Genomic DNA, 16,085 nt, shown 5'->3' with positions numbered 1-16,085 from the left:
ACGATTATAATCCTTATTATAATCGGGATTGCTCTTTCATTAAGATGTTTTTATGTTTGATATAAGTGAGAATTTACTTTAAAGTCATCTGAAATTTGCAAGACAAGTTGAAAACTTTGAACTTGGGCAAATAGGGACTCTTCAATGTCAGAAAAACTAATGTCTCTACTAGTCTAGTTGACGGAATAGGGTAATATAAGATAGGGAGGATGAGTTTTCATTTTCACTTAAAAGGGGACCAGCTGGTGGATAGGCATTTCAGCTTTTCTTGGTCATTATTGTGTAGTTCACAAGTACTAAGAATTAAACTTAAGACATGTTTGTACGGAATACAAGATGGGACTCGTCCTCAATCACTGGCGCCACCACATGGTGGTTGAGTTGACGAAACGAATGACTCTTTTAGTCTAGTTAACGAAACGTGGTAGTATAAGACATGGATTGGATCCTCTCCTAAGCCCAAGGAGGGGATCCTCCTAATCAAGCAGTATGGGCCGTTGGATTTTTATTCAATGACTATAATTAATATAACTTTAAAGGAACCTCCTGTTTGTAGTCATTGGATCAAAGTTCAATGGCACGAAATTCCTGATTTAATGGATTAGAAGGAAGGAATCCAGAGATGATCCCTATTCCAAAATACGGCAACAAAATCTACATCTTAATGCCAGGTCAGCATTTCGCTCAACGTTGGCCCCTAGTCGTTTTCTGCAACCCGCCGTTTGTGCAAAGCGACAGCAAGAGAAAGGCACAGAGGAGGAGGTGGTGGAGGATGGAGAGCAAAGTGGAGGTAGACGAAGCGCCGCAGCCGGAGCTCCAATCCACCGCCGCGCAGCCATCACCGCCTTCCGGTGAGTCAGTCAGCCTCCCTCCATTTTATAACCCCCTAATAACAAACAACTTATTATATCAGAGACTCCGTTTCTATCTGCGTTTCGTGTCAGTTGGGTTTTTCTTTTTCTTAGAGAATATTTTTGTATTCTTCTATTTTAATTATTCACTTTATTTTTATTGATATATGTGATTATGGTTTGCATTTAGCAACTGCAACTGGGTTGGGTTCACTTTTAAATTTTACCCATCAAGTCGCACATGTGGGCGTAGCTACATTGGCTAGAGCGTACGTGCTTCTTTGTACACTCACTCGAGTTCGAATCATCCTCACCCCGCATTTTAGTTGTTTAAGGTAGAATATCGCTTGTATCGACAAAAAAAAAAGAGTAACCCACCTGGCATTTGTTTCAAGAGTCTCTAATTTCTAATGTGAAAATGGAAAGTGAATAATTTGGGTAATTTAATTGGAAATGAATGACAGAATGTGGATTATTGGATTCCGGAGAAGCATGTTGTTTGGAGCCTTTGATTTCCTTTTTAGATGAAGTAAAAATAGTGCAAGGTTTTCTCACCTAGTGAGTTGTGTAATTGTGATGTAGAAATAGCTCAAATGGTTTGTGGTTCTTGTCGCCGGCTGCTTAAGTATCCTCGAGGAGCCGGACATGTCGAGTGCTCGTGCTGTCAGAGCGTCAACTTCGTGCTTGAAGGTGGTTCTTCTCTCTTCCTCTTTCACTTAGAAACTTTGTGTGCACCTAACAAGTTAAGATTCTCTGTTTCATTCCCTCGTCTTTGTTCTTACTTTACGATAATTTATGATGATTTTCTATACGTAGCGCAAAAATATATGGCAACAATGTAAAATGGGAAAGAGAAGCTAAAGCGCGATCTAAACCAACCTCAAATATGAAAAATTCGCGATGTACTCTAACAAAGTTGATCGGATCTTTTGAGTTGATTGAGCCCTGCAGTGCCTCAGTCATAGTTTTACGTAGTTGTGCCATACAATGAAATCTTTTTCTAATAAAATGCGTTATGCCTAAACCTTGAACCCTGAACCGCGATTTCCACAAACCACAAGCAGTGTGCCATACTTGATTCTAAGCGAAAAACCCCGATGGTATTAAAATTGAGTCACGGACTTGAGTTGTTAAAACTAGCTTCAAGCGCAATACGCTTATGAGAACTAAATTTGTCTTTGTTCCCGTACACTCCTCATCGTTAAATTGCGAGTAATTTATAATTCTATTGCTTCTCTTGTAGATTTGATAAGTTTGAGTTACCAGAGCCTTCGAGCCTATTGTCTGTGTAGTAAAGTGTCATTTTCTCTTCTGCAAATGTAAGATGTTTGGTGATTTGCCGTCGTGATGGCAAATTGGCAAAATCTAACGGATTCTTCTTCTATCAGCTCATCAGGTTGGACAAGTTAAATGTGGTAGCTGTGCAGTGTTGCTGATGTACCCGTATGGAGCGCCTTCCGTTAGGTGTTCCTCGTGCCATTTTGTGACAGAAGTTGGGGTAAGTAAACAATTTACATGGAAAAAAATAACGTTACATATGTGAATGTCACTTGCAAGAGGCTAGCATTCGGAATAATATTCAGGGATAGTCACACGAAAGACGATTTTCCTAAACCATGGATTTGTAGACTTCACATTAGGTACGATATGACGAGGAAGGTTATTTTCTATCAGTTGTACCTTCATGGTGTTGTTTCCTTTGTAGTAGTCAATAGTATTGTTACGAGGGAGAACAAGAAAAGCACTTTCGAATTATGTAGTCTGTCATTCGTATAGTTATTGCACGTAGATCAGAATGCAATTGCTTGTGTTTCGTATGTGTGATGGATGTGAATCGTTTCTTTGTAGGAACACAACAAGCGCCCTCCATGGTCCGTCCAACAGGGGCAATCACCAACTCCTCCAAATCCTGTTCACTAAACTGCTTATGCGAGGCAGTCTACAAAATGTAACTAGCATCTGAAGCTTGGCGGTACAATGCGTTATATTGCCGTTGCATGGATTAGGGAAGAACGAAGAGCTTACAGCGGAACTCTTCTCCAAAATTAATATGTGATCGATTTTTCACATGTAGCAGGTAATTATTTGATACCGTATATGAAGTTAAATTGTTGTGCCTTGCGAAACTGTTTCGGACTAAGCATTCTTGAAAGTCATAGGGAATTACAGTATAATGACACTAACGAGCATTAACATCAATTTTGGTTCACTAACATAGTGAAACTGAGAAAAGAAACCTTACACCTACGGCTTATATCATATCGAAAGTATCAGTGAACGTAATACCTCGGGTTAATGGAGATTTAACAGCTGAATATTTGTAGCACTGCCCTTTTCGACTCTGAAGTAATCTTCAATCATCAGCCGGGATGTCCTCGTCGGAACCATTGTCCAAAATTGAACCAAGAGACTTTCTCAGAACGCTGAAAGTTCTGTCGTCCTGTGTGTTGCAAACACATGAATAAATCTGGTTTTGAGACTTCTTTGCAGAGAGAGAGAGAGAGAGAGTACCTGCTTCTTCTTTTTCAATGACTCTTCCAGTTTGTTAATTTTATCAGCGCAAGCTTTCTCATGCTCAGAAATCATGCTCCTTTCTCTCTTCCCTGACATCAACCCATCAGAACATTAGTTATCCGATTCCTATCCTACGGTTACGAGTAAGAGAGTTTTTTTTTTTTTTTTTGCGTACTCAATTGTTCGTATCGTGTGCAGAGCCTTTCCTTCTCTTCTTCATATGTCGAAATAACTCCTGTCGAACAAACTTCCCCGGTTAGTAAAAAGAAAGACCAGCAGCAGGTCATTTGCATTGTTGTATCTCCCATTTCTTTCGAACGCAGTTCAACAAAAACATTTCTTTAGCAAAAGAGAACGATGCTTAACAGTGTCGAGGGTCTATCCGCGGATTACTACAGCTCGGGTATGTTCTTAAGTTACTGGAAAACGGAGGCGGACTAGGGAACTATGTGTAAAGTAGACCTCCTATCCATGAACCCAAAAAATGTGCCAGTTTCTGATAGTTAACATAGTCGAGCACCTCTCTCTCTCAATTACTGTAGCCAGATTATCTATGTTGCTGAATTTAAAGCACGAAGAGAAATTCGATGAAAGGAGTGAAGACTTGAACTACAAGGAACTACCTTTCAAGGCCTGCAGATGGCTTGCTTGGTCCTTGCAGAACTTTTCATGAAGTGCTTGGAACTTTGCAGCTTCAGTCTTCAAGCAATTCTCACACTGCTTGCATAAAAACAAACATTAATCAGAGTTAAAACAACTGCGAATTCAAATTTCTTTGCCGGATCATCCATTGTTTTCAACATACCTCTTTTGAGCTCTTCGAGAGGGATTTAGCGAAACTTTGCCTAACACGTAAAGAAAACAAAATGTACCTGATTAGTTCACTTGTTGCGAAGAAACTATCAATGCAAAGACTGAAGAAACTATTGATGCAAAGGGACAAGCATGTAGTAGCTTAAGCTGGCGTTTCTTCGAAATTTTGGTTACCTATCCTTTTCGAGTTTGGACTTGAGCTCATCAATGGCAGACCTGACCTCAGCTGCCACACTGTCACGCAAGCACAGAGTAACGATACAAATTCGAAGTAACGGAGAACGAAAACAGAATGTATTAACAAAGCCTAATTCCTGATTTCTTACTCATTTATGTTGATTCAAATTTTATATGTACCAAACATCGATAGTAAATTAATTAATGATTAATCATCTTAAATAGTAGCATCACAAATTCAGATCGTAAATCGGATCAGAACGAACGCGTTCAATAAAACAAGCAAGCAATCTCTGTCAGTTATCAGAATTTTCATCAATTTATATACTGCAATTTGTTTACGAAATGGAAAATTCGAAGGGGAGGAACAAACACAAATCAGCATCAATTACAAAAATCGCAAGCTTCCAATTTAAGCGATAACGAAACCTGATCGGACCGAAACGATTCGACTCACCTCGAAATCGTCTCTTCGTTCTTCTTCAGACCGTCCTTGTGAGCCTTCTCTCGGATCTGATGAATCGCTGACATGATTCCTTTGATATCACTGCAAAATTCCACCGTATTCAGAACCGCACACTTTCATCCACAAATCGCGAAGCAAAAAATTGAAAAATGAAAAGAGAAGAATCGATTAATCGGAAAGACGCACTTGGAGAGGTCGAGGTCGAGATCGAGGTGGTCCGATTTGGCGATCTCCGGGTCGGTCCTGCGCTTCTTGTTGCTTGCTTTGGCGGTCGACATTGTTGTTAGGGTTTGGAGCTTGAGGATTGTGGCTTGGAGGTTGAAGAAGGTCGTTTGAGTCACCGAGTGAGATTCCCGCGCTTTCAAATTTGGGACTGTTTCTGGATATTTCGAATTTCTGAATGGGAAAGTTGTGCCCGTATTTATACTCGCGAGTAGCTACTAAACTGCTGAATTTATAAATTAGAAAGGAAATTGTTCCTGGCATTTCAAAAATATCATTGTGCATTTTAAATTTTCTATAATTAGAAAGAAAATACACTTGTGATGAGTGTAGAATAAGATTTTTGGAGTGCTAATAACAGTTCCCATTAAAAATGGTGATTATATTTTCTTTTTTTTTTTGTATAACTATTTGTAAATTTTTGTTGAGTCAGGCATTTTGGACTATAAGTGGGCCAGAAGCAGATAATATACATTTTTTTTCTTTGAAATTTTATATTATGTAGCGTTCAAGTGCTAAATAGTTATTAAGTTAATAATAACACGACTCTTATTTCCAATTACATAATGTAATCTCATACCCCTCGAACTTAAGAAGATTGAGATGACAATCCAAAACCAAATAAACTTGAGAAATTATGCGCACAAAATCGACAATATAACAAATATAAGGGCACTCTTTGTTAACGAGCAATGTGGACTCGGAAGAGAAACTGACAAGGAACCAACTATTGTCGATACCAACATGAATTTTGTACTCAACACCATTAACGAAACCACCAAAAACAACGAAGACCCAGGAGAACCAAATAAAACATAAGCACAAACATAAAATTAAAATAATCAGTATGAGATACTCACAAATAAACTCACCAAGGAGGCACTTATAGATTAAAATACTAAAACGAAAATCAAAACTGCAATAATCCATGAGAAGAGGAAGGAGAAAGGTTGGGAGAATGAGACAAGGGCTGCCACCGGCTCCAAGTCGAAACAAGAGGCCGACAGCTGTGGAGTTTTAAGATCTAGGATTTTGGTATCCAAACGATTGGTTAGTATTGTATCAATTTACTAACTGATTAATACTCAAGCCTCATTAATTATTTATGTTAAATATTTAAAGGTAAATTTCAGTTTACTACCATAATTTTTTTTGGTTTTTAACCTTATATATATAAGTTTTTTTTCATCCCCGTTTGGTACCTAAAATGATAATTCTAACACTTTCATACATCAGTTAAGTTTTCTGTTAAAACAAAATGTTAACATGTGACGTGGCACCCGTATGAACAATAACTGAATGTCACATGGCAATCTGGGTCCACATGAACGTTAAAAATTAAGAAATTCATGACTTGAACAACGATTCCCTCGCATATGAACTGTGAAGACTTGGAATGTTCATATCACCAAGTCAATTACTTACACACAGTTCAATGGGGTCGCGATGCTTAAAGCTGAGTGGTCCAAGCGAATTAGGACGAGCCACGAGGTCATGGAAAAAGGAATCCGATTTCAACTTGTCAACTAATAACTCTTCAAGGCTGTAGGGTTACTCTTTAGTCTGGTATACCTTCGGTTTAAAGTCTATAGCGTATCAACTTTTTCTCCTTCCCCTACTTTTTCACTCGTAGAGGACTTTCGGCACTCGGAATAGCATTGTAGCAATAATTTAAATCAATAATACTATATAGGAATTTTAACTAAGAAACATAATGTTGGGATCATTCATATATCTACAATCTAATATTTCGGTCCCAAGTTCATCATATTCTAAAACTCCTTTAAGGACTAAAATGTCTCTCTATAAGTCTTCAGAGCCTCCAAAAGGATGAACTAGGTGTTTCCAGAAAGAAAGAAAGAAAGAAACAAAAAAAAAAAAAAAAAAAAAAAAACCCTTCAAGGACTAAATCAAAAACCATTTGTTCACTAATGATTTTTTATTTAGTCTAAATCCAAAAATGTCATCTTACATTTCCGTGAAAAAAAAAAAGTACAAGAGAAAAACTTCTGCACCATAACTTTTTAGATAAATTCTCAAGTGTGATCATCACAAATTATTACACCGCCACACGATATTATTTTATAAGAAACTAATACAGTTGATAAGACGAGTTTTATGAATAAATAATTTTACGTGTAATAAATTAGCTGTAGTACGTGACATTCCGATATAAACCTAACATCATCTCTAGTCCAGAAAATGACAGTTGTGGTTGTCCAATTTCCATGTTACCATTTTCTGTCGAATCGGTCAACTTGTGGGACGTCTATGAAGCTCTCTGCCAGTCAATCACTGGCCTTCGACTTGGGGTAGACGTTAGATTTTTTTTTTTATATAAATATAAAATTTAACGATGAAAACATTCAAAATATTGTGTATTTCAAAGTATTTAGAATTTTACGTGGAGGTGAAAAAACAAGAACTCACGAACACGCATATTACTTGGAGATTCGTACAAGATAGAGGAGATGTGCTTAACTTATAGTGCTTCAAACTTTTGCTAGCCAGCTTCAAGGTTATAACTTATGTGCGTGTCTCAAATGCTTCATCTTTCACATGGATTCATGTCTACCCACGAGAAGAGAAAGGGGATGAGAGACGAAGACCAACTATTTGTGATAAGTAAATAAATAATAGTCAATAAATTAAAATATTAAAAAGAAAACAAAAACATAGTAAGATATGGTTCATGTGAAAGGATAATGCTCCCTAACCATCACGGGGTGATCAAGTGATTGGAGACGAATTATAGGGTTGTATTTCATATGACACGTTTTGGGTTCGATTTCTGGTGCTGGTGAATGCACTATGGTGGCCCACGAGAGGCTGAAATGCATGTACGAGTCTTCTCAATCTCTAAAATAATGGACTACTATGGCGCAACAACCAACTGATCCCGTTTTAAAATAAAAAATAAAAATGACAATTCTCCACCGGCAGGTGAGGTGTGTGCATGAGAATTTTCTGTGTGCATGCATCAAAAGAACAAAAATGATCAAAAAGTCATTGTCTAAAATAAAGTGTTTGAATCAATTGTTTTTCAAATAATATTTGTCTTCAAACGTTTTAAGTACGATTCATGTGAATATCGGAGATACTTTACTTGTAAAGAGCTTGATGCCTAATACAAAAATGATTAAAAAGTTATAGTCTGAAATAAAGTGTTTGAATCAGTTGTTTTTCAAATAATATTTGTCTTCAAATGTTTTAAGTACGATTCATGTGAATATCGGAGATACTTTACTTGTGAAGAGCTTGATGCCTAATCGTTATCACTAAACACGTTGCGAGTGAGATTAACTTTATTGATGCTCTGTTGTTTTAACATAACTTTGTAATTCTGTTGTTTGCCATTTCAATTTTTTAATAAGTGTATAAATTACAATAGATCCGAGCTTAGATAAATTAGCTAAGTCAGTGTATTTCTCCCTGTGCACTCTTTCTTCGTTTATTTTTTTAAATAATATTTTAATTATGAATGTGTTCGGGTGATGATGCATGTAATGTGTTCAATTTACTACCAAGAAATTTTTTTGTTTTCAACCTTTTATACATAAGTTTTTTTTCATCCCAATCTGGTATCTAAAATGAAAATTATGATATTTTCATACATCCGTCAAATTTTTCGTTAAAACATATATTAACCTGTGACGTGACACTTGCATGAACAATAATTGAATGCCACTCTAGGTCCACATGAACATTAAAAATTAAGAAATTCATGACTTTAACAACGGTTCCCTCGCATATGAACTATGAAGGCTTGGAATGTTCATATCACCAAGTCAAGTACTTACACACAGTTCAATGGGGTCGCGATGCTAGAGCTGAGTGGTCCAATCGTATTAGGACGAGCCACGAGGTCATCCTTGTCCATATATATATAAACCATCGGTAGTCAATTTAGCTAAAAAGAGAAATGGAAGAAGGAATCCAATTTCAACTTGTCAACTAATAACTCTCCGAGGCTGTAGAGTTACTCTTTAGTCTGGTCCACCTTCGGTCTAAAGTCTATAGTGTATCAACTTCTTCTCCTTCCCCTACTTTTCTACTTGAGGATTTTCGGCACTCGAAATAGCATTGTAGCAGTAATTTAAATCAATAATATTATATAGGAAATTTAACTAAGAAACATAATGTTGGGATCATCCATGTATCTACAATCTAATATTTCGGTCCCAAGTTCATCATATTCTAAAACTCCTTTAAGGACTAAAATGTCTCTCTACGAGTCTTCAGAGCCTCCGAAATGATGAACTAGGTGTTTCCAAAAAAAAAAAAAAAAATCCTTCAAGTACTAAATCAAAAACCATTTCACTAGTGATTTTTTATTTAGTCTAAATCCAAAAATGTCATCTTACATTTCGGTGAAAAAAAAAATATAAGAGAAAAACTTTTGCACAATAACTTTTTAGATAAATTCTCAAGTGTGATCGTCACAAATTATTACACCGCCACATGATATTATTTTATAAGAAAATAATACAGTTGATAAGACAAGTTTTACGAATAAATAATTTTACGTGTAATAAATTAGCAGTAGTATGTGACATTCACGGTAAAACCTAACATCATCTCTAGTCCATAAAATGACAGTTGTGGTTGTCCAATTTCCATGTTACCATTTTCCGTCGAATCGGTCAACTTGTGGGACGTCTATGAAGCTCCTCTGCCAGTCAATCACTGGCCTTCGACTTGGGGCAAACGTTAGATTCTTTTTAAAAAACATATAAAATTTAACGGTCAAAACATTCAAAATATTGTGTATTCCGAAGTATTCAGAATTTTATATGCATGCAGATACGTGGAGGTGGAAAAACAAGAACTCACGAACACGCATATTGCTTGCAAGATTTGTACAAGATAGAGGAGATGTGCTTAACTTCTAGTGCTTCAAACTTTTGCTAGCCAGCTTCAAAGTTATGTGCGTGTCTCAAATGCTTCATCTTTCACGTGGATTCATGTCCACCCACGAGAAGAGAAAGCGGATGAGAGACAAAGACCAACTATTTGTGATAAGTAAATAAATAATAGTCAATAAATTAAAATATTAAAAACATAACAAAAACATAGTAAGATATGGTTCATGTGAAAGGACAATTCTCCCTAACCAATGGTTTAGTGGTTGGAGACAAATTATATGGTTGTATTTCATAAGACACGTTTTAGGTTCGATTCATGATGCTGATGAATACACAATGGTAGCCCACGAGATGCTGAAATTCATGTGTGAGTCTTCTCAATCCGTGAAAGAATGAATTGTCATGGCGCAACAACCCGGCGATCCCTTTTTAAAATAAAAAATAAAAATGACAATTCTCCACCAGCAGGTGAGGCGTGCGCATAATAATGTGATTAAATTAGTTGTCAAATGATTTTTTTTTTTTGAACAAACAATATGGGCTTCGCCTCACAATGAGCTAGTAATAATGTGATTCAATCAGTTGTTTATTAAATATTATTTTCTCTAATCATAATGTGAATTCAACTGCTTCGATTGATTTGTAAGAGATTTTTTTCTAGCATGATTTAAGATTATTTATTTACTTCAAATATTTAACTTTTTTTTTATCAATCCACTCATATAAAATATATTTAAAATGTGTAAATCACTCGTAACCGTGTTTCAAAAAATGCTAACAAGAAAAAACAATCTCGTACGTCAGAGATATATCTTTCGTAGGTGCGGTTCTCTTCCGGCTTCTAGGAGCAGAGAGTAGCGATACGGGAAAGCTGGAAATTGTTCGACTTAATTTAATTATTAAAACACTATTATATCTGTTGTTATTTATTTTTTTATTCACTAAAGTCAGACAACAATTTAGCACTTTAACGGCAATACCTTAGTAACTCTGTTATGGGTCGTGACTTGTCAATTTGTCATTTAGTGCCGTCTACCATCTCCTTCGAATTGTAAACCTAAAATCTAAATTTGAATGTTTAAGTGGTATTTTGGTATTTTTTAAACTTTTGATCTTTAACTGATATGTCAAATTTTAAATATAAAATAATAATTCATATGTATTTTCTTTGCATTGGGAATGAAACGAAATAAAAGGATAATGGTTTAAACCAATAAAAAATTAATAAAAAGTATTTAATAATTAATTAAAATTTTTGAAGATGCTGTCAAATTTGACAGTAAGGGGAAGAGATGTCAATTTATGTCATGCCACATTAGATTTGGCTTCTCGGTTAGAAAACATTAATACTATCTTTTGTTACCGTTATTGCTGATTTTGATATTTTATTGTCTCATTTGAAGATGCGCTTCATGGAGGCCGTAACTTTGTACCGTTAAATGGGAACGTTTATGTGGCTTTATGTAACAATCTAGAATAAAAGTTATAAACATGGGGGACCGGCTCCTTTTGTTATTATTATTTTGTTTTCTACGAAAAGCCGCTTTCATTTTATGTGACTTTATACTTTTACTTTATGTCATGCTAAGTTCTTATATTAATAAGTTATTAACGATATTAATATTGATATTATTATTATTATTATTGAATTAATTAAGAGAATTATTATTAACACTTCAAAAATCTCATTTTATACTCTAAACTTTCTATATTAGGGAAGAAAAATACACTTACAATGAGTGTAGAATGATATTTTTGGAGTGCTAATAACAATTCCCTTAATTAATTGGGTATAAGGGTGGGATGAGAGATTTTTCAGTGTAATCGGTACACGGAGTGATACATCATGTGTCACTATACAAATGGTGGGATATGTGTGTTAAAAAGTTAACAACTAAAAAAATAAAATTTCTCACCACTTCTATAAAAACATATGGTATACTACTCGTGTTCCAGTCACAATAAAAAAAATTTGGGGGTGGGATTTGGTTATGTGGTCAGGAATTGGTTCCCATCCGGATCCACTTCGTGCTAGGATCCCCACATCTTAGCTATTCATCGTGTATTATGCGGTCATAAATTATTTGATATTTTTATTTAAATTAAACACAAATAGTATTTGACAAAAACTAGTCACATGATATATGATAAACGGTTAAAATGTAGGGATCTCTTAGATCCCCACAAAATAGATATGGAGAAGATCCTCTTCCATGTGGTCATTGGTCAAGGACACGGGCTTGATACTCTACTTCCCAAGTACTTGAATGTGTGCGTTAGGGTAATTGAAGAACTCATCATAATTCATATCAGCCGGTTATATATTGTTACTCCACCAATTGCTTAATATTGTTATGATGTTATCTTTGAGTATAATCCAACGTCTGCGTTCGATTGGCGAGGAAGTTTGGAGAGGGTCAGAGGAATTCGGTCGGTAATATTCATGTGCTACATTAGCACATTAACAGAAAATTTGACAGAATGTAACGGAATGACAAAATTGATTTGCTGGACCCATTTTCAAGTGACCAATATTTCTTGGACCATTTTGTCCAATTTCAAGGACCCAATTGTGATAAAAACATTTCTTTTTTCCTTTCATAACTACGTTATTGTTGTAAACTAATTTTAAGAGTGGCTGAGAGAGAGGGACAACATAAAAAGAGAACGGCTCAATTGTGTGTGAGAATTCTATTTCACACTATGACCTTATGCTATTATTTATATTTAATATGATGGACTTTCTTGTCTTATAAGTAATACAAAGCTTACGAGGATCTCCAAATCCTATTGGGATTTATATTTTAAATTTACACAATCACATTCCCTTCCCTTCACCTTCCCTTCTCTCTCACATTTCTTTTTGTCTTTCTATAAAGAATTCAACAAAATATGTTGACGTGTCTTAATTGTGACCGTTCATGTAGAATGAGAGAAAGGGGAAATTTAAAAGGGAGATAATCCTACTCCTAGAATAATATTGTCATTAAGTTGGTGAAAATGGAGAAATGTGAGGTATCATAGGTAATTACATGGCAAAGAGTTTTATTTATTTTTTCCCTTTCTATCTTATATTCTTTTCGTTGAGTTTGTTTTCATGTCTCCATCGTTGGTACTTCTGCTTTCTCTAATTAGGTATCAATGGTATCTGGATGGCTAGAAGTTTTCTAATACGGGCTAGATTCCTCCTCTTTTGCTCTGTACGAAATTGCAAATGAAGAGTAACATTCTATGATTGTACAATGACCTAACTCCGACATGTACTGCAAAGTCTTTATTATCTTTGCTATTTTATTTTTTTGAAACAAGTGATATTATCTACATTAAGAGAAGATGGTGAGTTTAGTGTCACAATAGACTAACAATAATGTGATACAAACTCGTTCTTAATGAAAATCGAACCTGATATCTTTCACTAAAGAAAAAATCTATATCCGTTTAAGAAAAACTCTATATAAATTCTTTTAATTTAGACGGTTGTTATAACAGACGAATGATTGGATTACATACAACACAAGAATCTCTGTGTTTTCCAACTTCTTATCAAAAAAAAAAAAAAAAAAAAAAAAGAGTCCAACTTTTACTAGTCCATGTTTACCAATACGTTGACCCCGAAAATCAAGCGTGGATTTTTATTTGCCAATCCACATTAACCGAAATATTATCCAAAGACAAAGACAATATTTTATGTTTACCAAGAAAAATTTATAAAATCTGGAGTCACGCGCGCGTCAAGCAGTGGAAAGTGGCACTTGCCTATAAAAGCAAGACGAACGGCACGCCCATCCCCGTCCTCCTGTCCAACGCTCTCTGTCTCTCTGCTAAAAATAGCCATTAAAGCTCGAATTGCAAACTTTCCGAGATACCCAGAAAAAAGATTGAAACTTTGAGGAAGGAAGGATAGTAGTAAGACTGTAAGTAATTTCTGTGCCGAACTTCTGCGTTTCTCTTCACGGTACGCCTGTAATTTAATTTTTTTTTTTAACTGTTTTTTATCTTTTGGGTGCATTTGTTCTTGAAGTTCACCTTGGTTTTCTCTGTTAAGCTGAAAAAACTTGAAGGGGACGTTGAAGTAGTAGTGAAATTTGTGGGTTTTGGGTTTTGTGGAGGATGTTTGTGTGGTTTGATTTGTTGAGCCGCAGATCTAGCTTTGTTTCTGCTTGCAAATTTGTCATGTTTGGATTTTTGGGCTTGTTTGGTTGCTGGGAAAGTGGTTTGGGGAAAGAGAAAAGTGAAATGCTTGGGAAGTTTGTTTGTTTGAGAAACAATTCTCAAGCATTTGCCTTTTATCACAACACAAAAATGGTGTCTTTTTTTCTTGTGGGGATGTGGATAGGGTGCCATAGTATTGAATGCTTGGTTTACAGTGATCTGACGCTAGATTGTAGGCCAAAAGATGTGAGGCTTCTGGGGTTTTCTTTGACTCAATCCTGTTCAATTCTATGATAGGTTTGTGAGATATGGTTTCGAAGCGCGTGTTAAGCTTGATCAAACTGTTTAGGAGCATGTAGGTGTGCATCTTCGTCTTTTCGGGGTTTATATTTGGTTATATATCGGAATTTTATTATGATTTGCTTTGACTGTTGTACTTCACCTCATGCTGGAGGGGTTTCCCACAACTTTGAGGGTGGTAGTGAGATGTATAGGCGTGAACAAGGTTGATCAGCTAAGTGTGATATGCCTTGAATCGCGGTCGGTTGAATCCCTTATTTCAGATCTGTGTCTACCATAGAGCTGGGGTGAGAATAAAACCGGAAAATATTGTTGGTTTTTGTGTTGTTCTTGATGGAGGGTTTGGGGTTGGTTCAGTTTCCTCGTCAGTAGCCATTGTTTTTCTTTCGCTGTTCTATAGCAATTTAGATGCTCTGTTGAAGTTGAGGAATTCTTGCTGCTAATTGTGTTTGTGTACAACAGTTTCCGGTGGTATCTGTTACATAAGCCTATATGAATGGGTTGAAACTTAAAATCGACTATTATGAAGCAAAACCTAAATTGGCAGAAAACTACATCCAAGGTGCTATGAGCGGGTGCTATTTGTAGTTACCATTGTATCTGAATTGGTTTCATTTGTCTCTCACAACGTGATCGTGCATACAATTCTTTCTCGCAAGCAGTTGTCTTGTCTTCCATTGGTTAGATTTCATTTCTGATTGTTTTGCAAGGTAGAACATCAGATGAGGGAGCTTCAGAAAACTCTTGTTACTAAACTGGTTTCATTTGTCTTATCTTTTGCAGTATTGGTGAAAAAAACAAATTAGAAGAACCGAAAAATGGCGTTGCAGCAATACTTTGCACACGAATGCAAATCCATCGCCGGAGAAACAACAGAATCAGAAAATTCCAAAGGTGGCTTTGACTGCAACATCTGCTTAGACTTTGCACACGAGCCAGTGGTCACCTTCTGTGGCCATCTATATTGCTGGCCTTGCATTTACAAGTGGCTTCACGTTCAGAGTGCGTCCCTTGCCTCCGATGAGTGCCCTCAGTGCCCTGTTTGCAAGGCTGATATATCACACACTACCATGGTCCCACTTTATGGCCGGGGCCAAGCAACTTCTGAACCTGAGTTTGAAGGAAAGGTAGCACTCTACGGGGGAATGGTAATACCTCCCAGACCGTCAGCATTCGATGCACAAGCTCTCATATCTAGCACCTCTCAGACGGTCCAGCAACTTCCGTATCGTAACCCTTATCAGAATCAACAATATAACCCTCATTCGTACAGCAATTTAGGGGAACATTCTTCCTCGCCGCTGCTTGACCTCAGAGGCACTGCAGTGGCAGGTATCCACCATCCGGCGGTTGGGGTGTTTGGGGAAATGGTTTATTCAAGGGTGTTCGGAAACTCGCAGAGCGTATATGGGTATCCAAATTCGTATCACCTAACTGGAAGTAGTACTCCGAGGCTGAGGAGGCACGAGATGCAGGCAGACAAGTCACTAAACAGAATATCTATTTTCCTCTTCTGTTGCTTGCTTTTGTGCCTTCTTGTCTTCTGAAGTTTAGAGATTTGGTCATTCTCCTGCTGCTGCCATTTTGTATACTGTATAATTAACGCTTGGAAACATGGATAGATGAAATTAGATTTGAAATATATGGGGTAATAGTAATCCTAGAGATTTTATTCAGAATCATCCTTAGTTTTGGTTTTATCATTGTCTTTTTTAATGTCACTGA

General features: G+C 36.4%; 3 protein-coding genes across 6 annotated transcripts; 2 read left to right on the top strand and 1 right to left on the bottom strand.

Annotated features, from left to right (window-relative positions):
• The first annotated feature begins 705 nt into the window (after positions 1 to 705).
• LOC137726756 (protein LOL2-like) lies at positions 706 to 3,162 on the top strand. The gene is made up of 4 exons (XM_068465714.1): positions 706 to 851; positions 1,434 to 1,541; positions 2,240 to 2,349; positions 2,700 to 3,162. The coding sequence occupies exons 1-4, from the start codon at positions 773 to 775 to the stop codon at positions 2,769 to 2,771; spliced, it is 369 nt and encodes a 122-aa protein (XP_068321815.1). The 5' UTR covers positions 706 to 772; the 3' UTR covers positions 2,772 to 3,162.
• LOC137726755 (uncharacterized) lies at positions 3,159 to 5,195 on the bottom strand. The gene is made up of 8 exons (XM_068465713.1): positions 5,008 to 5,195; positions 4,813 to 4,902; positions 4,353 to 4,412; positions 4,171 to 4,210; positions 3,989 to 4,082; positions 3,541 to 3,600; positions 3,363 to 3,454; positions 3,159 to 3,291 (listed from the first exon to the last, which is right to left on the bottom strand). Exons 1-8 carry the CDS (start codon positions 5,097 to 5,099, stop codon positions 3,205 to 3,207), a joined length of 615 nt encoding a protein of 204 aa, XP_068321814.1. The 5' UTR covers positions 5,100 to 5,195; the 3' UTR covers positions 3,159 to 3,204.
• Positions 5,196 to 13,686: 8,491 nt separating this feature from the next.
• LOC137725304 (E3 ubiquitin-protein ligase RMA1H1-like) lies at positions 13,687 to 16,060 on the top strand. Of its 4 annotated transcripts, XM_068463948.1 has the most exons (3): positions 13,687 to 13,863; positions 14,358 to 14,419; positions 15,144 to 16,060. In XM_068463948.1, exon 3 carries the CDS (start codon positions 15,179 to 15,181, stop codon positions 15,905 to 15,907), a length of 729 nt encoding a protein of 242 aa, XP_068320049.1. In that variant the 5' UTR covers positions 13,687 to 13,863; positions 14,358 to 14,419; positions 15,144 to 15,178; the 3' UTR covers positions 15,908 to 16,060. The 4 variants fall into 4 exon arrangements, with proteins under 4 accessions (XP_068320049.1, XP_068320048.1, XP_068320050.1 ...); XM_068463947.1 differs by lacking the exon at positions 14,358 to 14,419; XM_068463949.1 differs by lacking the exon at positions 14,358 to 14,419 and having other exon boundaries at positions 13,695 to 13,822.
• Positions 16,061 to 16,085: the final 25 nt, after the last annotated feature.

This window comes from Pyrus communis, chromosome 2 (assembly GCF_963583255.1).
Source record: "Pyrus communis chromosome 2, drPyrComm1.1, whole genome shotgun sequence".
NCBI lineage: Eukaryota > Viridiplantae > Streptophyta > Magnoliopsida > Rosales > Rosaceae > Pyrus > Pyrus communis.
This window is presented reverse-complemented; position numbering and strand designations above follow the sequence as displayed.

Bases quoted from the DNA above. Each gene is read 5' to 3' on its own strand.
- LOC137726756 (XM_068465714.1), top strand. From the start codon at position 773: ATGGAGAGCAAAGTGGAGGTAGACGAAGCGCCGCAGCCGGAGCTCCAA. The intron at 852-1,433 runs GTGAGTCAGTCA...ATTGTGATGTAG, and splicing joins GCAGCCATCACCGCCTTCCG to AAATAGCTCAAATGGTTTGT. The intron at 2,350-2,699 runs GTAAGTAAACAA...GTTTCTTTGTAG, and splicing joins ATTTTGTGACAGAAGTTGGG to GAACACAACAAGCGCCCTCC.
- LOC137726755 (XM_068465713.1), bottom strand. From the start codon at position 5,099: ATGTCGACCGCCAAAGCAAGCAACAAGAAGCGCAGGACCGACCCGGAG. The intron at 4,903-5,007 runs GTGCGTCTTTCC...GGAATTTTGCAG, and splicing joins CTCGACCTCGACCTCTCCAA to TGATATCAAAGGAATCATGT. The intron at 3,455-3,540 runs GTACGCAAAAAA...GGTTGATGTCAG, and splicing joins CACACGATACGAACAATTGA to GGAAGAGAGAAAGGAGCATG.
- LOC137725304 (XM_068463947.1), top strand. From the start codon at position 15,179: ATGGCGTTGCAGCAATACTTTGCACACGAATGCAAATCCATCGCCGGA.